This window comes from Myotis myotis, unplaced genomic scaffold (assembly GCF_014108235.1).
Source record: "Myotis myotis isolate mMyoMyo1 unplaced genomic scaffold, mMyoMyo1.p scaffold_m19_p_6, whole genome shotgun sequence".
NCBI classification, from domain to species: Eukaryota; Metazoa; Chordata; class Mammalia; order Chiroptera; family Vespertilionidae; genus Myotis; species Myotis myotis.
In genome coordinates, this window is record NW_023416368.1 from 75,967,314 (window position 1) to 75,989,653 (window position 22,340).

A 22,340-nucleotide genomic window follows, 5' to 3' on the forward strand; every position below is an offset into this window, starting at 1 on the left:
TGTGACTATACAGTGACAGATGTCAGCTAGACTTACTGTGGTGACCATTTGTGATGTACATACAACCAAGTGATGATGTTGCTTGCATACCTGGAAGTAATGTTACTTGTCAATTATACCTCAATTTTTAAAAAACAGGAAAATTTCCCTCCCTCACAGGATGGATGAGTGTTTCTATGTAGCTGTGTGCCCTGTTTTGTTTCAGTTTTTTTTCTTCCACCAGACATTGTATCACCGGCATTTTCCTGTGTGTCTCGTATTATTATTGCAGCCTAATCTGGCGTATCATGTGCGCATATTGTAATGTTCTTAACCATTTTCTCTACCACACAATAGAATTACTCCCAATTTTTTGTTTTATGTATATGTGTGTGTGTTTTATGTTTATATATATTATAACATACATAATTTAAAGATGTTTACATTGGCATAAGCACTTTAGGGAACTGGCGGTAGGGTACCCTCCAGAGCACCCGGTAATTCCGGATGGTCAGATGCAGTAGTCCCTGGACAGTTCGGTCCAAGCGACAAAATAAGAGATGAATTTATCTTAGGTCCTGTGCATTGATCAGGAGAACTGCAGGAACTCTAGGTGATGCCTGGAAAGTGACTCAAGTTACGTGCAAAGACATGCTATTCTTAGAGACCCATTCATCTCCTTGACGTCTCTGGATCCAGTAGACTTATTTGTCTTTTAGACAGCGCTCACCCATTTAACTGGGGCAGGTAACGACCGTGGCCAGCTAGGTTACAGAAAGAACGTCAGTTTTGTTTGCTTGTAACTTGGGAGGAAAGTGGGAGTTGAGGGCTTGCTCCCTACTGTGCATGTCCCATGGGAGCACGTGACACCGGTGACAGTTTCCAGACCCCCTTCTGCACGAGGGCTTGCCTCAGGATTAACCCGTGCCATGGTAATTCCATCACCCACTCAACAGCACCTCCGGGCAAAATTCCCTTTGGCTTAGTGGACACCTGGGGTCTCTGACATCTGGATTTTTGGGATCTGACCTTTCGATGCTGGAGTAGGGAGGTGGGGGCAGGGTCGAAGCAGCAGGCAGTGTCTGCCCAGGGTCCTAAGATGCCGTCTGTGGCTGTGGCTGTAGACGGTGTTGCCTTGGGTTGGCCTGACGTTGGGAGGGTGTTATCTAGTATTGGGCTGGAAGGGAGACCTTTTTGGTTCCAAATATAAACGTTTGAGACAAGTTTGGGGCTGTGCACAGCCTGCCTCTGACTTGGCTCTCTGTGCGGTGAGGACGTACAGCTCCCAGGCTTCCGAGAGCCAGTGTGGCCTTGGTCGTTATGACGCTGCCACAGGAACTTACGCTCCAAAGGAGGTCCTGTGGGGTAAAGAGTGGCTCTTGTGGGAGGTGTGTACTGGTGGCAGAACTTGGTGAATCACATGTTTTGGGAAGGTGACCTGATACCAGGGACTCGTGGGCCAGGGCTCGGAGTGTCAGAAAGCTATAAAGCAGGGGATGGGTAACCTTTTTTCTGCCAAGGGCCGTTTGGATATTTACAACATCATTCGCGGGCCATACAAAATTACCAACTTAAAAATTAGCCTGCTCGCCCTGACCGGTTTGGCTCAGTGGATAGAGCGTTGGCCTGTGGACTGAAGGGTCCCAGGTTCGATTCCAGTCAAGGGCATGTACCTTGGTTGAGGGCATATTCCCAGTAGGGGGTGTGCAGGAGGCAGCTGATCGATGTTTCTCTCTCATCGATGTTTCTAACTCTCTATCCCTCTCCCTTCCTCTCTGTAAAAAATCAATAAAATATATATATGGTTTTTTTTTAATTAGCCTGCTGTATTTGGTCAAACATGTCATTAACTCACCCCTAATGCCTTGGCAGGGCCAGACCAAATGATTTTGTGGGCCCTGTATGGCCTGAGGGCCGGATGCTCCCACCCCCGCTATAAAGGCAGACAGGACTACATCAGCCGTAACAACCTGAAAAGCTTCCATTGAGTGAAAAAGTTACATTGTAGATTTTAAAAATGTTAATCTTTGGCAAATTATAATGAGATTCACTTGTATTTTTAATTTACTTCTGGTCACCCTCCCATATTGTGGCCTCCCTCCCACCCAGACAGGCTAACGTTTTGTGTATCGGTTCTAGCTCATTCAGACCAACAAGCTGAAGCACTACCCCAGCATCCACGGCGACTTCAGCAACGACTTCAGGCAGCCGTGCGTGGTGTTCACTGGGCACCCTTCCCTCCGGTTTGGGGACGTGGTCCATTTCATGGAGCTCTGGGGGAAGTCCAGTCTCAACACTGTCATATTCACAGGTAAGTCACGCCCTGCCCTTTTGCTGGGACCATCACTGAGCTCACCTACCAAGTGGAGACTCAGGGACAATTTTGTTGTTGCTGTTAATCCTCACCAGAGGATTTTTTTCCCATTGGTTTTTAGAGAGAGTGGGAGGGAGGGGGAAAGACAGAGAGAGAGAAACATCTTGGTGAGAGAGACACATCGATTGGTTGCCTCCCGCACACGCTCCAACCAGGGCCGGGGATGAGCCTGCAACTGAGATACATGCCCTTGACCAGAACTGAACCTGGGACCCTTCAGTCTGCAGGCCAATGCTCCATCCGCTGAGCCAAACTGGCTAGGGGGACAATTTTTTTTTACTCTTCACCCAAGGATATACTTATTGATTTTAGAGAGAGGGGGAGAGGCGGCGGGAGAGAGAGAACCATCAGTGTGAGAGAGAAACATGGATCAGTTGCCTTCCTAGGAGTTGAACCTGTGACCATTTGGTGTACAGGACGATGTTCCAACTAACTGAGCCACACCAGTCAGGGCCAGAGACAGTTTTTAAAATAAGGCATAAGTATGAACACTCTTTTGTCATAAATATTAAAGGATAAAGAATCCAGGGAAAGAGGCAGATAAAGCACAAGGTCTTGGTAAGTAACTGTCAAAGCTTTTGCATCCGTGTTTGCAGCTCTTTCCCAGAGACAGATTTCACCGCACTGCTGAGGGGAGGGCTGCGTAAACTGCTTCAGGGAGTCCTAGTCGCCAGCCTGTTTACCTTTAGGACTCGTTTCCTGAACTGGATCTTTCTGCTTTGGTGAAAGTTCACTCCGGCTTGAACTGCAGGGTTTTTTTCTGGAGAATGAACCCCTCAGAGTAAAATAAGTCCATTAATGAGACCAAGTAGAGTTTTTACTTAATTGCTATATTATGTGATCAATTTAAGGCCCTCGGACAGCCTCGACATTTGAACGTCTTATGGGCTGTGCAGTAAAAAACCTTGCTCTGAAGTCATCCAACTTGCTGTCCCCTCGGCCAAGCTGCCTCCGCCCCCGGAGCCTGGCTCCCCTTGTGACCTGGGGCCCGAGGTGGCCCTCTCCTGGGCAGCTGTGTGTTGGGTGGGTCGTGTGAGAAGGCACTTCATGCAGGGCCTGCACACAGAGCTGTTGCTTGGGTGCCGTCTTACAGTTACTTTAGGCTTGATGGAGCAGAGGCTACTGTGCCCACAGCTTCGGGGTCAGGGACCCTGTGGGTCCTCCCCGTGCTCAGCCTGTTTGTGAGCAAACAGTGCCGTCAGCCAGAGGCCTCCGGGAGCAAACGATGCTTAAACAAACTCGGGCTGACTGACTCGTGGCGATGAGGGGAAACGCGGCCACAGGCAGGCGTGAGGCGGGTTCATAGACGTGTGACATCGATTGGGTGTCTCGGTGACTCGTAGCCAGAGGCAGGAAGAGTGGAGCCGGGTAGGTAATGTGTGTGGTGCGGACAGTGCTGTGGTTCAGGCGGGATTACGGGGGGGGGGGGGGGGGGGGGGGGGGGGGGTGGTGTCTGGGTCCATCGTGGTCACCAAGTGGCCTTGGCTGGGTCAGTGTTGGTGAAATCGCTATGTCCAGCAGGAGAAGGTGGCCAGCCTGGGTGCGGGCCCGCTCCCGCCAACACCCCGCTGGCAGGAAGTGCAGAATCAGAGAGCAGCTGCCGGCTGCTTCTTTCCTGGGTCCCCTTGCAGCCCTGGCGGAGGAAGTCAGCCACCGAACCTTGATTCCTGACACCCAGAAGCTCACCACTGTCTGGTTCTGCTGAGCAGGGCCGTGCAGGGAAGTCGCCTGCAGTGGGACCAAGGGTGGTCTCTCCTGTTTGAGGAGGTGCTGACTCATGGACAGTGGCACACCCGCTCTGTATAAACTTTTCTTTAGCCAGCTGGACGAAGTCAAGGCTCTGCGATTGTCTGTGACCGCCCTGAATAATGAATTTAAGTTTAAACTGGTTAGTTGGGCTTCCAGAACAGACGTGTCCACATGCCTGATGTCTGCTAGAGTCAGAAGTTTTGGACCAGTTCTTCCAGTTGTGTTACAATGACGGTGGGAATTGCAGCTCGCACAGTGGATGTAAAAAGGGGGTCAGCCACCCTCCCTGTGCTGGCCCATATGGGGGTTCCTACGTGCTCTTCTTGGGGAAACAGGATCCACCGGAGGGTGTTAATGTAAACATGTGGGCACTTGGGCAGCTGTCGTGAGCACAGCAGGTGTGCCGGTGAGGAAGCACATGGGGGCAGGCTGTGTGCACGCCAGGGGGGAGCCAGGTCTTCGGACCCAGAGGGGCAGCTCCTCAGGCGGAGAGAACCATCCCTCCCAAGCAGACAGCACGAGTGCCTCTTGGGGAACAACTGGTCGTCGTGACAGGGTGGGTCCCAGTCGGGATGTGCTGGGCTCTGCCGACAGGAGTAGCACTTGGCTCCCATGGGGTCCAGGCCCTTCCCGTTTACTTCTGGGTGCATCTTTCTGTGGCCTGTGCTTGGCCTCCGGCCTGAGTGTTGACCCGGAGCACTAGAGTCCAGGGTCCGGGCCACACTTCTTCCCTCTGAAGTCACTGTTCTGTATTTTGTCTCTTGTGGGGACACTGAGTCTGTGTGTGTCCTGGTCTTCCTCAAATTTCCATCTAACTTTTGCAGCATTTACTGATGATTCGGGACTGAATACGCTATTACTGTGATGGCTGCCAGATAGTGATTCCTAAACAATTTTATCTTTTCTTTTGCATTTATTCACTGGTATTTTGTTGCAAACAAGAGATTTCTCTTCTCACCCACTTATTTATCCCTCATTTAGCTCATTGACCCCTTTATTCACACTCATACCTGCCATTGCCCCCCCATCCTACAGGGTTCGCCCTGGTCTCTCCCTGTCCCTGGGGCTAAGTGGCTCCTCTCTCTGGTGATGAGGAGCCCGGCCCCTTGGAGCACTTACTCACTGGCTCACCCTTCTGATGCCTGCTTGCCCTGACCGTATCAGCCGCCTCCTCGCGGGGCAGCCCCTCTGCTCCCCCCACTTAATTCGTCTCATCTGTGCTTTCCTTAGAACCCGACTTCTCGTACCTGGAGGCACTGGCTCCCTACCAGCCCTTGGCCATGAAATGCATTTACTGCCCCATTGATACCCGGCTGAATTTCATCCAAGTGTCAAAGCTGCTCAAAGAAGTGCAGGTAACCAAGGCAACCGTGCCAGTGTCTCCTGTGACCTGTGCCCTGGCCTCTGGGGGTGTGTCTGGTGCGAGGGCGGGGCCTCGGGGGGCGTTCCTTCCTCCCTGCTCAGCGTCTGCAGAGCTGGGTCATTTCCCTTCACACTTCAGTGTGGGCTTCACACCCCGAAGGAAGCGTCCATTCCAGTGAACTCCAGGTGGGAAGGAGGAGCAGGTGTAAAGACTGTCCTTTCTATGAGGACCATTTGTGTCCAGTTAAAAGCCAGCTGGCCCCCCAGCCCCCCAAAAAAGTCCTTACAGAGCCAAAGGCAGCGTCCCTGGGACGTGGACGGATAGCTGGGAGTGCAGTGGGGGATAGGAGGGAAACAGTGTCGTTTTGCTTTTCTTCGGAAGTTCAGTTTGGTTTGGTTTTTGTTCTTGCGTTCGTTTGCTCCGTGTTTGCATTTTGCACTTTCTGCCCCAGAGCAAGGGGAGAAGTAGTTGGGTGAGGTGGGAGGTAAAGGGAAGACATCTGGACAGAAGGAGACTGGAGAGAGAGCAGAGGATGGATGAAAACCGCCACAGGGGGTCAGCTACACTATGCGGGGTGTTTGAGGGTTGGGGGTGGGGAGGCAGTTGGAATTGTTGGGAAGGATGGCTGAGAACAGGCAGGGGCGTCTCTGACTCCCGCCCCCCCCCACCACGGTATCTTCAGGACCCCAAACGAGGGCCACGGTGGCCCGCACCCGACTCCCAGCTCCTCCCTCAGCAGGTGATGCCCCTCACGCCGCGGCCGGGCATTCACTCTTCTCCTCCGCAGTCTCTGACCGCAGGATGACAGCCGCCAACACAAAACTCAGAGGAAACGTAGCGAGGCCGGGAAGGCCGAGGCCCAGGAGGGCAGGGAAGAGTGTGGCTCTCTCTGGCCCGGCTTGGAGCAGTTCCCGCCTTCGGGCTGCTGGGTGGTGTGACCCCCGCCCCCTGCGCCCAGCATGCTGGGTGGTGAAGAGCCTGTGGTTTCCATTCCTGGGCAACTTCACCCGCATTCCTTAACCAGCGGGTCCTCGTCCAGCCCCTCCGCTGGTGCTGAAACTGGAGAGGCTGCCTGGTCTCCCGGGTGAGAGAGACGGGGAGTCCTCAGGCTGGGACTGGAGTCGGCTCTGAGGCAGCTAGAAGATGCCTTGCCTGTCACCATGGCTACAGTGCAGGGCTTGCCTGAAGTTGCCCTTCTATCCCCCACTGCACTCATCTCTCCTCACTGGCCACTTGGGTTTGAGAGGAAAGTTCACAGTGGCCTGGAAGTGCTGAGCCTTGTCTGTGCCAAGAAGGGAGGAGCAGCTGAGGAAGGGGCTTCTGAACGGGCTGCTCTGCCTCATGGCCTCCTCTCCCTCCTCCCCCCTCCCATCCCCTGGTCGCTCAGCCCCTGCACGTGGTCTGCCCTGAGCAGTACACGCAGCCGCCGCCCGCGCAGGCCCACAGGATGGACCTGATGATTGACTGCCAGCCGCCGCCCATGTCCTACCGGCGCGCCGAGGTCCTCGCCCTGCCCTTCAAGCGGCGCTACGAGAAAATCGAAATCATGCCGGAGGTGAGCGGGCTTCCCAGGGGAACTCGGACTCGCTGGCGTCTCTGGGAGCAGCCCTGGCTTTCTTTTCGGGTTTGTGTCAAATGTGTGTGAACCAAAGGGCCCCGTAGGCCCTTAAGCAAGTCGGTGGGAAGAGGTGAGATTTCATGTTTTCATTCACATTTTCCAAGTAGTGAAGCGACAGCTGCAAACATTAGAGCTGCTGACTGCTGCTCCGATTCAGGTTCTGCATGCGATCCGGGAGGCCAGGATTTTGATCTACGGACGTGGTCTGTTGAAGTCTAAGTATTTTAGTTAAATGGGATCTGAGCCTGTGTTAACGGAACCGTGACACAGCGTACCGTGGTGGGGACCTGTAGGCTGCGTGAGAGGCTGGTCTGGGGGAGGCAGGCAGCAGTCAGTGCCAGCTCCCGAAATGGCAGGCAGGTCACTCGAACATGGTTTTCGAAAACAATAAAAAGAGTCAGGGAAACTTACTAAGAACAGTGTCCCCAGAATTCTCTTTGGAGTTCAGAATAATGTCCAGGTCTGGGACTGACGTCTCAGCTCCTGGTGGTGCTCATTTCCTGCCCAACAAAGGCTGGTGGTGGGGCGAGGCCAGGTGCCACCAGTGGGGACTCGGTTTCCAGGACATGCAGTCCTTCCCAGAGTTAACCTCAGTTATTTTAATTAAGAGCAATAGATAAAGGAGATCAAATGAATTTCAATAATTGACTGAGATCCCGGCCTGTTTGGCTTAATGGGTAGAGCATCAGCCCACAGACTAAAGGGTCTGGGTTCCATTCCAGGCCCCAAGTGCAGGAGGCAGCCAGTCAGTGTGTCTCACATCAATGTTTCTCTCTCTCCGCCCCCCTCCCTTTTTCCCACTATCTCACTAAAGATCAATGGAAGAAATATCCTCAGGTGAGGTTTAAAAATAAGAATTGACTTAGATAAAAGTGATTCACCAACACAGAACAGTCAAGGTGGGTGTTTTTTTTAATGCAAGCAGTCTGCTCTTCACTACCACACGTGTGTCACCCACACGTTACACCCATTCTCGTTTCACTCCTGGACCCTTAGAGGGAGCCGCCACAGGGCCCGTGCTCTCTGCAGCCAGTGTGGCCAGACTGAAGGAGTGACAGTGCCTACTGTGAGCCCCGGCTGGAGAGAGGGCAAATGTGGGGAGAACGGGAAAGGACGAGAACCCCTCTTCCTGCAGGGGACGCACAGAGAGGTGGGGTAGTCCAGGCCCCAGGCTCTGAGAGCATGGAGTATGTGCCCAGTGCAGTCACTCCAGGCAGCTCTTCACCCCTGCGGGGGAGGGAGGAGTAAGTGGAGTGACGGCTGGAGGCGATCTGAAAACTCATTTGTAGTGAAGACTGGTGACCAACGTGGAGTGAAAAAGCTAGGTGATTTCAGCCCAAGCCAAATTATAACTTCAAAGCAATGATACCAGTTTTCTTATAAACCTTATAAATGGGTCATAAAGGCAATTTTTTGAAAGGAGTCATCACAAACACCTTACGCAATACTGTGGAAAGATGTACGGCTTCTCACGTAGACTACTTTGATGGTCATTTGGATGTTTGTGGTCTGCTAATTCTTTAAAAGGAAAATTAATTTTTCGTTAGAGGTTGTGAATGCAGCCGCTCAAACCCTCCTCTCGCCCTCTCAGCTGAGCAGCTGACTTGCATTTCTAATTACAGTTCATTCCTGAGAAGTGGCAGGGCTGCCCCCATGAATTTCCTTGGATGCTGAGAACCAGGGATAGCGTGCAGCAGGCTCTGTGCTCCTCTTTCAGGCCACATCCTCTCATGACCAAGGGGATAAAAACTCTCAGCTCTGAATGCCCAGTTGTCCTTGCTCCATACCTCACTAGCCCGGCCTCCTGGCTTCTCTACCTAATTATAATGGAAGTTACCTGTTTATGGACCCTCCCTATGGGACAATACTAAGCACTTCCCATGGACTGTCACCCCGCTCTGAGACGGGCACAGTGCTTCGACTTGGCACGCTCAGCGGGCAGGGCAGGGCCTGCTCTGCCCTGAGAAAACCTCAGGTGACCACCAACATGTCTGTCCACAAAGGTCACCCCAACACAGGTTACAGATCCTGCCTTTTAGGTGAGAGTGGAGCCCCCAGGTCAATTCATACTGAAAATGTGAGCCCCACAATGGACAGGCCGATCCCGGGAGTCCCAGTTTCCATACTAGAGGCAAAAGGAAGCCGCATGTTGTTTCCAAGACAGAAACAAAAATATTAAGACGTCCACCGAGAAACCATCTGACTAATTGGTTTCTGGCATTTCTCATGCCCAAGTTTATCCTTGCCCATGATTAAACAGTCCTTGTTAACTTGCCTGTTCCCTTTCTAAGTCACCAGAAGAAAAGAATACATCTGCTGTTACACCTCTGACACTGAGCCAGAGAAGGAAGGGTTTGGCTGGGGGGAGGGGGGAAGGTCGCTGCAGGGGGTGCACAGCACCCTGTTCTGTTCACGAAGCCCTTCAAATGCTCTAGGAACAGAGTAGCAGCTCTGAGACCTGCCCTGCCCGCCCTGTGCACCTGCAGGTCCCTGGGTAACCAGCTCCATCGCCCTGTCGGCCAGCCTTCAGTCCAGGGTCCTCCTGCTGCCCAACCCTTAGGTTCATATTGCCAGTGTTTGTTTTGTTTCAGTAGTTAACATTAATAATGATATTTTTTATGGGGAGAGAAGAAAGCATGTTCCCCCTCTAAAAAGAAGCAAAGTTTTTGTTTTATTTGTAACACCAACATGGAGCTAACCATCTGCACCTCCGGATGTTAAGGTTGTTTAACGTACAGGATTTTGCTTTTCATTTTCTCTGCATTTTGCTCATCTCAGAGTGAGAGATGCTGGCCCAATCTTTGGACCATCTTTGTACTTACTTTCTAACTTAGAGTTGTACAGTGGGGTTGAAGGGTTAGGTTTACATTTCAACACGTTAATCCAGCCGTTCTCAAACTGTGGTATCAAGACTTGTTAAAATTAGAGCCCAGCTCTGGCCGGTCTGGCTCAGTGGAGAGAGCGTCGGCCTGCCGACTGAAGGGTCCCGGGTTCAGTTCTCGTCAGAGGCACGTACCTTGTTTGCAGGCTCCCAGCCCTGGTCAGGGGCATGAGGGAGGCAACCAACGGATGTGCCTCTCACATTCAGTGTTTCTGTTTCTCCCTCTCCCTTCACTCTCTAAAAATCAATGGACAAAATATCCTTGAGGGGAAAAAACAAAAACAGAGCCCCAAAGAGCTTTTGTTTATGCGGATGATATTAATGTTTGCTAACTAGAAGTTAAAACTAAGAAATTTAAAAATATTTATTAATTCATTCCAAAGTAATATAAACCTATTAGATGTTAACATAACTAACATATCTTCTTTGAAAAATGTATCTTAAAAAAAGATAATGGGAAGAGTGGGCACTGCTTTACATTTGCAAGTCTCCTTAGTGTCTGCAGCGGGAACCCCGCAGGCTCTGAGCTACCAGTGAAGACTTGGGTGTCTTCCGGAGCCGCCAGAGGTGGAGAGGAGGTGGTCGCGGTTCAGATGCCAGCCCCGGGCGTGCTGTCTGCTGGGTGTTGACTAACAAAGGGGAAAGCAGCAGGGTCGGCACTGGTAACCGCAGGAATCTGGGGAGGCCTCCAGGCAAAGCACCCGAGACTGTGCCTGCGACACTGGTTTGTTCTCTTTCTCTCCTCAGCCCAGCCTATCTGCCACCGCACCCCTTCCCTCTGTCATCCCTTCCTTCCTTCCTTCCTTCCTTTATTGCAGTAGAGAGAGATAATAGATAATTTGCGTGATGTAGTTTGGGTTAAAAATTTTTTACCTTCTTTCTTCCCTAAAGTTATTTGGTCATTTATTGTTTTTTAATCCTCACCCAAGGATATTTTTCCATTGATTTTTAGAGAGAGGGAAAGACAGAGAGAAACACATTGATTGGTTGCCTCCTGCATGAGCCCCGACCAGGGCCCCGGCCGGGGAGGAGCCTGCAACCCAGGTACATGCCTTTGACCAGAATCGAACCTGGGACCTTTCATTTTACAGGCTGACACTCTGTCTATCCTCTGAGCCAAACCAGCAAGGGCTATTTGGTCATTTTAGACCAAAATAATGTAAATAAAAATGCAAAATAAAATAAAGGTGACCTTTAAAGGCTCAGCTTTATAACACTTGCCGATTGGTACCTTTCCCAGCAGGCCGGCAGGGATTCGTGGGGAGCTCTGCACAGAGGGCGGAGCTGCAGCCGCCACGCCCCAAATGAGAGTGGGCCTGACTGAAACCCATTTGCTTCCAGCTCGCAGACTCACTGGTGCCCATGGAGATGAAGCCTGGCGTTTCCTTGGCAACCGTCTCGGCAGTGCTGCACACTAAAGACAACAAGCATGCGCTTCAGGTACCGCGGGGGAGGGTGGCCGGGCGGGACCCCGGGGAACCTCCAGGGCCTGGAACTACAGCTCCCTCCCCACAACGCCCTAGCACTCAGCTGGCTCCCAGGACACTGCTTCCCAAACCAGCGAACCCGGGAGACCAGACTACCTAACGGATCAGATGCGAGACCTAAAGAGGGCGCTGCCTGTAAACCCTCCACTGCTTATTGCTCTGGCCTCGCGCCTCAGAGAGAAAAGGGAAGAGAAACTGCCATTCACAGAGATGGGGCCACCCATCATCCTAAGTGCTGCTCACGGCTCTGGAAGTTCCCCATCACTCAGAGCTCCGCGGGTGCCCACCCCAGCACTGCAGGGCACTAGGTGGTGCTGGGGGAGGGGAGCTTTAAAATCAGCCCAGGTGGCACCCTCCCACCGAGGCCCAGAAATACTGAGCACAGCTGCCATCGGGGCCCGAGGGCCTGGGCGTCCCTGTACAGGCTCCACGTGGGTGGGTAGCACCTTGCAGAGCTGGCCTGTGTCACCGCTCGCCCTGCATCGTGGGAGTGTGAAGTGTGCGGGACACTGTGATGGGCCCCGTGCTCCGTGTGACTGGTCCTCACAGAAGTCTCTCGCTGCCGCATTACGGGCACTTTCTCTGGGCCAGGAGGGTTCTCACCAGTCAGTGACCCACAGCCAGTGTCCCTTGCGGCTGTGCTATTGCTGCACCTGCAACTGCCAACACGGGTTAACAATTTACTCAGAAAACACTGAACTGAATCAGTTCAAAATTGAACGTGGCTCTTTATCAAAGGTGGTGTCTTTGCCAAATAAGGTGTGATGTGTGGAGAGCTGGCATTTGCTTGTGGGGATTGAGGACTCCAGGTGGAGCCCCGGGGCCTGCAGACTTGACACCACAGGCGCACCAGGCTAGCTGGGCCTGGGGTGCCCACAGGTTGTGTGTGTCCTGACCCATGTTCCCTCCCGCTCCAGCCCCCGCCCAGGCCAATCCAGCCCACAGGTGGTAAGAAGAGAAAGCGGGTGACAGATGACATCCCTGACTGCAAGGTTCTGAAGCCCTTGCTGAGCGGTTCCATCCCAGTGGAGCAGTTCGTGCAGACCCTGGAGAAGGTGAGCACACGTTCACACATCTGCACGGCCCAGGAGCCGTCCTCTCTCTCCGTGCCTCCTGCTTTCCACTTGGTTTGGTCTCCACTGAGTCCTGTCCCTGTGGCGTCTGCCTGGTCCAAGGTCATGCCAGGGACAGCCTGGGGGAGAGTGAGAGGTGCGCGGAGCGGGCCCTCCTTCCATCCAGTACCAGGTAGCGAGATGACAGCCTCATCAGGTGCCACTCCTTGAGCAGCTAGGCTGAGGCCTTTCTCAGAAACCTGTGGCAGACGGGCAGGCGGGGATGGGGGATGGAGAAGGGTCTGCCCTCCCTTCTCCACAAGCTCCGGCTGGCGTGGCCTGGTCCCAGGGATGAGTCTCAGGGGAGTGTCGGGAGAAGGGGCAGTGTTACTGGGTCCCCAGGAGCTCGCCATTGCCGGGCGGGAGTTGTGAGGCATTGCCTCAGAGAAAGGGGTCCCTCTTCCATCACAGCAGCTGGTCACACCTTGTCCCAATGGCCGCTCCTCCCAAGGAGCAGACTTCTCAACTACAATTATAAGGAAAATAATTTAACCTTAAAGGTTTTTAGAATTTTGGCTTCAGTCACAGAACTTCAAAGATTCTAATGTTTTACAGAATTACAGAATCCTTGATAGAAAGAGGGAATTAGCTAAACGTATTATTCATGCTGCTTCTTGCAAGAACTGCAACTAACTGGAATAAAAAGTTCCAGGAAAAGAGACTTTCTTCTTTTAAACCATCAGCTGCTGCCGTTCGTCCACACTAAGTACCTCAGTGGCTGAGTGCTTCCACATGGGAAAAGCTCTCTCTTTATTGGGATTTGTTTTCTCCATTGTCATTTCATTGTCCCTGAAGGAAGGGCTTCCACCAGGTTGTGCGGCTCCCCGGCCCCTGGTGGTACTGTGGGTGCTCCATGGGTGTCGAGTGGGGGACATACCAGTAAGTGCCTCCTCATGACCTTGCAGCAGCCCCGGTCCCTGGTGCCGGGACTCACCCTCGACTTGTCTTTTAAACAACTTGCTTCCCCGGAAAGACCTTTACTTAGTTCTTCTGCCCAGCTCAGCGCCCAGGTGACCCAGGCGCTGAGCCCAGGACCTGACCCTGTTGCCTCCACCATCTCTGCCGCGTTCCTTCTGCAGGAGGGATGTTCGTCTGCCCCACCCCACAGGTGTGCTCGCGAGAACTAGGTGGAGCTCCTCAGGTCTGGTTCCTCACCTGTTTGGCATCCCTTTCAGGCAGATGGGTCTTTCCACTTCTTTTCTTTTTTCTCAACATTACGTCTGATGTGTAAGCAAGTCCTGTGATTCGCATCAGAGATGGCTGGAGAGGCATTTGCTGTGCGGCGTTATTTCCTTCTCCCTGAGCAGGATGTGCCCGATCACCGGGCTCGTGCTGTGAGGAATGGCATTTTCCTGGGGCAGGACTGAGCCTTGTCACCAGGGCTCATGGGCTTGGCGCGGAGGCTGCTGGCGGGGAGCCCAGTGTCCCAGACCCCTGACCTGACCAGGCCCTGGGCTGTGCTCCTCAATCACAAAAGCGCATGCAGGGTACAGAAATTGTTTTGTTTTGCATGTTCGGGGGCCTCTTTTGAAGTACAGTTGGCCTTTGAACTACACAGGTTTGAAGTGTGCTGGTCCACTTATACATGGAGCCTTTTCAATACATATACAATCAGCCTTCCATCTCCCTGGGTTTTGCACCCACAGAAAAGAAACAGTATTTTCGATCCATAGATGGAGAGCATTGTTACACTATTTCATATGAGGAACTTGAACACCCATAGGTTTGGTATCTACAGGGGGTCCTGGAACCAGTTCCTGGTGGGCGCCGAGGGCCAACTGTGGCTAAGTTTTCGGGGAGCCAGAAGTTATGTGCGGATTTTCAGGTCTGCCAACAGTTGGCACCCTGAGCCCCGGCGTTGTCCAGGGCCACTCTGTGTGAACTCAGGTTGAACTGCAGAAGGTCTGGTCTGAAGGATTCACCGAGGAGGGTCAGACACGCCGGTTTCTAGACACTGAGCTTAGCTGTCTGGGAAGGGCCGTGGTTAGGGTTCTCAGTTGCTGAAATACCCCCCCTGCCTTCGGTCAGTCGCTGCTCCTCTGAGTCCCCACCAACCTCCTCCTCTTTTCTGTTGGAGCAGCATGGCTTCAGTGACATCAAAGTAGAGGACACAGCCAAGGGCCACATCGTCCTGCTCCAAGAAGCTGAGACCCTCATCCAGATAGAGGAAGATTCAACCCACATCATCTGTGACAATGACGAGATGCTCAGGGTACGACTGCGGGACCTTGTCCTCAAATTCCTCCAGAAGTTCTGAATGGAACACGTGAGCCATGTCTGCTTCCCTGAGACCCCACCGCCCTTCACACACTGCCTGCCCAGCACAAGCCAAGTGAGGAAGGGCACACAAGGTCAGCCAGGCCTTTGTGGCGGTCTCTGGCCTAAAGGAAAAGGCTCTGAGGGCCATGTCAGGAGAGGGCCACACCTGCTGGTCTGACTTGCAGTGCTGTCTCAGGCAAGAGCTTTTGCTTTATTTAAGCTTTCGACTCATTTTCTTCCCAAGCCTGGCTCTCTCGGGTAGCCAGGACGGTAAGACAGTGAGCCGAGTGGCATAAGAGTGACAGGAGGGGAGGGGAGGTGAAAAGATGCCTGACTTGTCTCTAGTGGCCAGTGTTTGTTTCTCATCGTGTCACAGGCCTCAGGTGGGGACCCAGTGACTTTGTTTTACTTGCTTGTCTACTGTGTTGCATCTGATAAGACAGATGATCCCAAAAAAATTAGTAAAATTAATCCATTTATCTGTGTTTTATATTGTGAGCCCATTTTGAGAATAAAACTTATTTTTATAGGAGTCTCTATGCTCTGTTGAACCTACAATTTACACTGATACAGTACCTGAAAAAATGTGGAAATATTCAGACTAGCATAAACTTAAAAAATACTGTAGCAAATTTTTTCTTTGGTGAGCATGTTTACTAATATAACCTGGCTTTTTTTTAAATATAAAATTCAGCCGAAACCGGTTTGGCTCAGTGGATAGAGCGTCGGCCTGCGGACTGAAGGGTCCCAGGTTCGATTCCGGTCAAGGGCATGTAACTTGGTTGCGGGCACATCTCCAGTGGGGGGTGTGCAGGAGGCAGCTGATCGATGTTTCTCTCTCATCGATGTTTCTAACTCTCTATCTCTCTCCCTTCCTCTCTGTAAAAAAATCAATAAAATATATTTTAAAAAAATAATAAATAAATAAATATAAAATTCAGCCCTAGCTGGTTTGGTTCAGTGGATAGAGCATCGGCCTGAGGACTGAAGGGTCCCGGGTTCAATTCCAGTCAAGGGCACATATCAGGGTTGCGGGCTCGATCCCCAGTAGGGGACGTGCAGGGGGCAACCAATGATTCTCTCCCTCTCTGAAATCAATAAAAACAAAAGAATCTAGGAGAATAGGAGAGTCACATTTAAAAAAATAAAATTCATAAGTTTCCTTAAATTGTTTGAAAAAGTGAACTTTACCTGAGCTGTGTCTCTAATGAAAAACCCCAGCCTTGACCTTCTGGGAGGGTTCTGAAGAGGGGGCTGGGCTCTACTAAATCAGCGGTCACCAGCCTGTGGTCCATGAGGCCCCAAAGGTTGGCGACCGCTGCACTAAATGACCTTTACCTGTAGTAACCTTTCCCACAGATTCTCCGCATTAAGTTCAGTGCCCAAAGATCCACCAGTAACAGTAGTGCATTTGAAGTAATGCTGCTTCTGAACTGTTTCAAACAGACAGTTACAAGATGATATCTAATCTAACAGCATCATTTGTAGCACACGTGCAAATTTTTCAGGTATTAAAATGTGGAGAGCAGGTCTTAGAAGTCGCCGCCTATGGTAGTCGTCCCAGGTCAGCCTGCTGGTCTGATCAAATGTTTTAGACTGAAGTTCAGCCAGAAAGTCAGTCCTCCGACTCAATGAGCAGAAACATCACGAAGGGATTTACGTGTGTGTGTAGATGCGTGTGTGCACCCATATGCACTAGCACTATAGAGCTGCTTGCTCGGGTTTTGTGGAGAGCTGGGTATCAGTTCTCCCGTTGGAATAAACACACAGTGAGAATGAATTCTTCGTTAAAGGAGGAAAAAGACTACTTCATTTTTTGCCATTTCCAACTTTGTCAGATTGGGGCACAAGAATGCTTACCTAGGTGTTTTTTAAGGTACAGGTCATTCCAGTCAAAGGCCCTGGGATGTGTCTATGGAATAGACTGGGAGCCTTCAACCATGAGAGAGAATAGACATTACAAGAGGCGGATGTGCCATGGCCAGGAAAATTTAGTTTTTAGGAGGAGAATTGTAAATCACATCACATGTAGGTACGCTTCCTAAATAAAACTTTTGAGAGAATCAAATTAAAAGTTTGTTTTAAATCATGAAAATACAAAAACAGTACAAAAAAGAGCTCAAAAGAAATCAAATGGTTATTTTACTTACAGGTCCTAATAATGATACATTCAGGAATGACTGGATTGGTTCAAGTTTGCTTTCTGTTTAAGTGCTTGATGAGAACACAGGGCACTGATCCCTAGAGAGGTGGTTACTACAGAGACAACCAGTATGTATATGTAAATTAGTCAAACGGACAGGGAATAATCTAGAAATTATGACCGTTTTAATCAAGTTACTCCCACCTACTCAGTGGGGGGAAGCCAAGGGGAGGAAGAAGCAGGGACTCGCTCATTAGAGCAGAGAGGAAATCTGGAGCCGGCCTCTCCAAGAGCAGTCACTCCACCAGAGCTCGGGTTTCTGGACCCCACACCAGGTGGGTGAGTGGAAGACCCAGAAGAAATGGCACACCCGTCTTCAAGGGCTACCCACACTGACGGAGAGGCAGCCCCCTGACCATTGGTGCTGACCTGGCGAAAAGTCTGACACCTGGAAAGGCTTGATTACATAGTAATTAGAAAACCATTAAAAATACTGAGGAGGAACCGGATGTTATTATTTCATCTTTCTAAGAAGTGATACAGCTGTTGTTATGTAACGAAGTACCCCAAAACTTAATACAACATCATCTCACCGTTTCTGTGTGGCTCAGCTGGGTGCTCTTGGCTCAGGGTTCTCTCCCCTGGGCTACAGATGCGGAAACTGAGGTGCAGAGGTTAAGTAACTTTCCCCAAAACACATAGCCAATAAGTGGCTTCTGCTTTGCCATCGTGTCGCAGGTGGGTATCCGGGGACAGGAGCCGGCTAGGAAGGGAAGGTGTGCCTGTTAGTCCATTTCTTTTCAAGCAAAGGTAACAACTCCTCTCCATGCTCCCTGGAGAACATGAAGCTTTTGGCTGTCTCAGGTGGCCTATACAGGCAAGAGTTGGCTTTGCCAAACTACAATGACGTACCAACAGAAATAAGAGTGAAGAAACCTCCCAAGTTATATGATAACTAGAAGCCCAGTGCATGGATCCATGCACATTGAAAGGAAACTAGAAGCAGGACTGGGTGAGACGGGACAGACATGCCCTGGAGCCAACCTCCCGTGGTCCCTCCCCAGCTGGCTGCACCTGGGGTAGCCCTGGGGCTTGAAGGGCGTCTGCAGAGTGAGCGTGGTCCCTCTGGCAGGTGGGGTTCCTCAGCCTGGCCTGCAGGGATCGGGCTGAAACTGGCAGCCCAACATCCCCCAAGGGGTCCCAGAATGCAAGAGGGCACTCTGCAAAGTTGCTGTCGCTTGGCAGCTCCTGCATTGAGCATCTGCCCCCTGGTGGTCAATGCACGTCATACCTACCAGCCAGTCAGCCGGTCGCTTAGCCTTCTGTATATATAGATATATTCATATGAGCCATGTAAACTGGTGGGCAGGAAAGGGAGACACTCCTTTGGCACCGAGTCCCATTTCCCCCTACAGTCCTAAGGAAAGTTGAATGTTGTCTCATTGTTTCATACCATACTGTGGGGAAGCAGAAAATATCAGATGGTCTTAAATTCACTGCAGTGGAATTGTGTGTAAATAACATGAACCTAGGATGAGGTAAAAATAACCAACTATAATTCTGGAGGAAATACGAGTAACAACTAAATCCTAGCAATAGGCAGTATAGAGTTGAGCCAAAAATGTCTAATCTTGGTGGGGGTTAGAGCCAACACTGATCATGAGTTTATTCTCTAAAGATTAAATATCACAGTCTCCACTGCTTGGTAGCCTGTTACAGATTTTAATCATATCATAAAAACATCATTTTACCATCTATCAAAATTCCAATGGCATTTTTCTCAGTAATAGAAAAAGCAACCCTAAAATGTCTATGGAACCACTAAAGACCCTAAGTAGCCCGGCAATCCTGAGGGAGAACAAAGCCGGAGGCATCCCACTTTCTGATTTCAAGCTTTATTGCAAAGCTATATAGCAATCAAAACAGTATGGTGCCATCATAAAAATACACACAGAGACTAATGGAATCGAACTGAGAGCCCAGACATAAACCTACACATATACAGTCAACTAATACCTGACAGGGGAGCCAAGGGACTCAAAGAAAGAGCAGTCTCCACTAAATGGTGGTGGGAAAACTGGGAACCACATGCAGAAGAATGAAATTGGACCCCCACCTTATACCACTCACAAAAATTAACTCAAAACGGATTAAATACTTAAAGGTAAGACCCAAAACTGCAAAACTACTAGAAGAAAACAAGGGTAAAGTTCCTTGATGCCAGGGGTTCTCAACCTGTGGGTCGCCACCCCTTTGGCGGTCGAACAACCCTTTCACAGGGGTCGCCTAAGACCATCCTGCATATCAGATATTTACATTACGATTCATAACAGTAGCAACATTACAGTTATGAAGTAGCAACGAAGATAATTTTATGGTTGGGTCACAACATGAGGAATTGTATTTAAACGGCCAGGAGGTTGAGAACCACTGATGTAGGCCTTGGCAACATTTTTTTTTTATGATACCAAAAGCACAAGCAACAAAAGCAAAAATAAACAAGTGGGACCACATCAAACTAAAAAGCTCCTACACCACACAGAAAACATCAGCAAAATAAAAAGGCAGCAACCGAATGTGAGAAAGTGTGTGTAAACCATCTCTCCAATAAGGGTCTAATATTCAAAATATATAAAGAATCATACAACTCAACAGCAAAAAGATGCTCTGATTTTAAAATGGGGAAAGGACTTGGATAGACATTTTCCATAGAGAAAACAGAAATGGCCAACAGTACATGAAAAAGTGTTCAATATCACTAATATCAGGGAAATGCAAATCAAACCACAATGAGATATCACCTCATTCCTGTTAGAATGGCTATCATTAAAAAAACACATAATCAAGTTTGGCAAGGATGTGGAAAAGGGGGACAATTGTGCACTATTAGTGGGAATGTAAATTGGTACAACTACTATGGAAACCAGTATGGAGGTTCCTCAAAAAATTAAAAATAGGGCTACCATATGATCCAGCAAGATGCCATCAGTCATCAGGGAAATGCAAACTGAAACTACAGGATACCATTACCCACCAGAATGGCTAAAATTTCAAGGACTGACAACACCATAGATTGGTGAGGCTGTGGGAAAAGCAGAGCCCTATTATCTGTGGGAGTACAAAACATGTGCAGTCACTTTGGGGAAAAGTCTGGCAGCTTCTTATAAACATGTAGAATTTATAGATACAGACTGGTGGGCGTGGGCGTGGGCATGGGAGGGGAGGGGGGTGAAAGGGTGAAGGGATTAAGAAGTACGAACTGGTCATTACAAAATAGTCACAGGGGTATAAAGCACAGTCAATAACATTGTCAGTATTACTGTAATAACTATATATGGTTGGTGCTAAAAATATCTGGGGGAACACTTTGTAAAGTATATGATTGTCTAGCCACTATCCTGTACCTGAAACAACACAAAATAATGTTCAATGCAAACTGTAAATGAAAGGTAAAATTTAAAAAAAAACTTAACATGTATATGCCTACCTTATCACAAACAGTTCCACTCCTAGGTATTTACCCCAGAGAAAAACATAAACCCACAAAAAGGCTTGCACAGGAATCTTCAGAGCAGTTTTACCCATAATAGCCAAAAATTGGAAACAGCCCAAGTGCCTGTCAACAGAATGGACCGATGCTGTTACACTGCATTTGGGATACTACTCAGTAATAAAAGGAACAAATTAGTAATACAGCATGGGCTGAATCTCAAAAACACGATGCTGAGTTTCTTCAAGACTCACTCAAAAGAGTAAACAATGTGCAACACCATTTATATAAAACCTCAGAACAGGGAAAACTAACCCAAGATAAAGAAAAAAATCAGAATATTGGTTCTGGGAGGGTAGAGAGGGAGACTGACGAGGAAGGAACATGAGGTAACTTTCTGGATTTAATAGTAAATGTTCTATTTTTTGATAGGGGTTTGGGTTACATAGGTGTATGCATTTGTCAAAACTCAACAGAAGATGTACTTAAGATTTGTGTATTTCAGTGTATAAATTTAATATGTAAATTTTCATTAAATGCATAGAAACTAACACTGACGTCCAGTTAATATGTGTGTGCTTATATTTAGAAGGAAATGCATTAATATAATTCACTTAGAAATATACCAAAAATAGGATGAATAGAGGGATGGATACAGAGATAACTGTAAAGAAAGTACAGTAAAATGGATGTTAGGCACACAGACTCATACTGTAAAAAGTATTTAAGCTTATCAGTACATTTGAAATGTTTCACAATTAACTATTGGGACTAATAGTTTAAGTAAATAGAATCTAAATAGTTTAAATTCTAATATGACAACCATACAATACCACCAGGATTTATAGACAAATAGAGAAAAAGTAAAACAATTTCCCTAATAAAACCAGGCCAAGAAGCAGGTGAATTAAATAGCAAACCAAACGTGGCCCTCGGGCGAGGCTTCCCACCTAAATGCTCTCTTCTGGAACCCATCCAGTGTCGTGTTTTTCCTGACATGCTCTTAGCCCCTTGTCAATGATGTGAGTAATAACAACAGTGACTGTCGAACTTCTCCACCGTCCTGTGCCAGGCTTCTGTCACCTGTCTGGTTAGTACCACAGCTGTAAAGTATTCCAGAAACACTGCAGTACTGATTACTATTCAGCTCACGGCCAACTAGGACTTCTATGTGACCCTCTGGTTTGTCAAATCATTCTTCAAAAAACTATTCAGCACTTTACCATGCGCTCTGCTCTCAAGAGGCTTACAATCTGGTGTGGGAAGCCGGGTTGTAAACATGACAGTCAGGCAGCTCTAACAGGATAATTTGGGGGGGGGGGGGGGGGGAGACAGTGACTCAGAGGAGGGAAGGCTCCCTGGAGGCAGTCTCCAGCTGGGTCTTTGACAGGCCAACAGAGGACTGTGGCTCAGCCAGACTAGAAAGTCCTGAACAAGAAAGTGGCCCCAGCCGCATTTCGTGGAACAGCCAGCGGTCACCCTATCCAGCACAACAGGAGGCAGCCACACCAGGAGCAAGACAGCAGGCTCACGGCAACAACGGCTGCCTACAACCCACAGCCTCAACGGCCAGCACTCATCGATCTAAAGGACAACCAATTCCATGTAATCAGACTAGAACACTTACATCCCCCAGCCTCCTCCCCCTGCGGTTTTGGGCATAAAATCCAACCCCGAGAGCGCAGCTGGTGGAAGCCAGTGAGGCAGAGCCACGATGTTCCATATCCAGGGCCTCGCATGAAGCCGGACCCCGAGGAGATAAAATGGAAGGCAGATGCACGAGGATATGACCTCCATATGGAACTTCCTCATCTACGTAGCCCTGCCGCGAGTCACTCCTTTTATCTTAAAGAAACTGGACAGCATATAAAGATTGGACGTTACA

General features: G+C 49.7%; 1 protein-coding gene across 5 annotated transcripts in view; it reads left to right on the forward strand.

Moving 5' to 3' along the window:
* INTS9 (integrator complex subunit 9) overlaps positions 1 to 15,354 on the forward strand; it is a 106,087-nt gene extending 90,733 nt beyond the window's left edge. For 4 of the 5 annotated variants that reach the window (XM_036313539.1, XM_036313540.1, XM_036313541.1 and 1 more), the window contains 6 exons: positions 2,119 to 2,290; positions 5,333 to 5,457; positions 6,853 to 7,020; positions 11,306 to 11,404; positions 12,369 to 12,506; positions 14,644 to 15,354. In XM_036313539.1, coding sequence (XP_036169432.1) covers positions 2,119 to 2,290; positions 5,333 to 5,457; positions 6,853 to 7,020; positions 11,306 to 11,404; positions 12,369 to 12,506; positions 14,644 to 14,820 — 879 coding nt within the window. In that variant the 3' untranslated portion in view covers positions 14,821 to 15,354. Of the gene's footprint in view, positions 1 to 2,118; positions 2,291 to 5,332; positions 5,458 to 6,852; positions 7,021 to 11,204; positions 11,405 to 12,368; positions 12,507 to 14,643 lie in introns of those variants that run through there. The other variant, XR_004968267.1, reaches the window with a different exon arrangement.
* Positions 15,355 to 22,340: the final 6,986 nt, after the last annotated feature.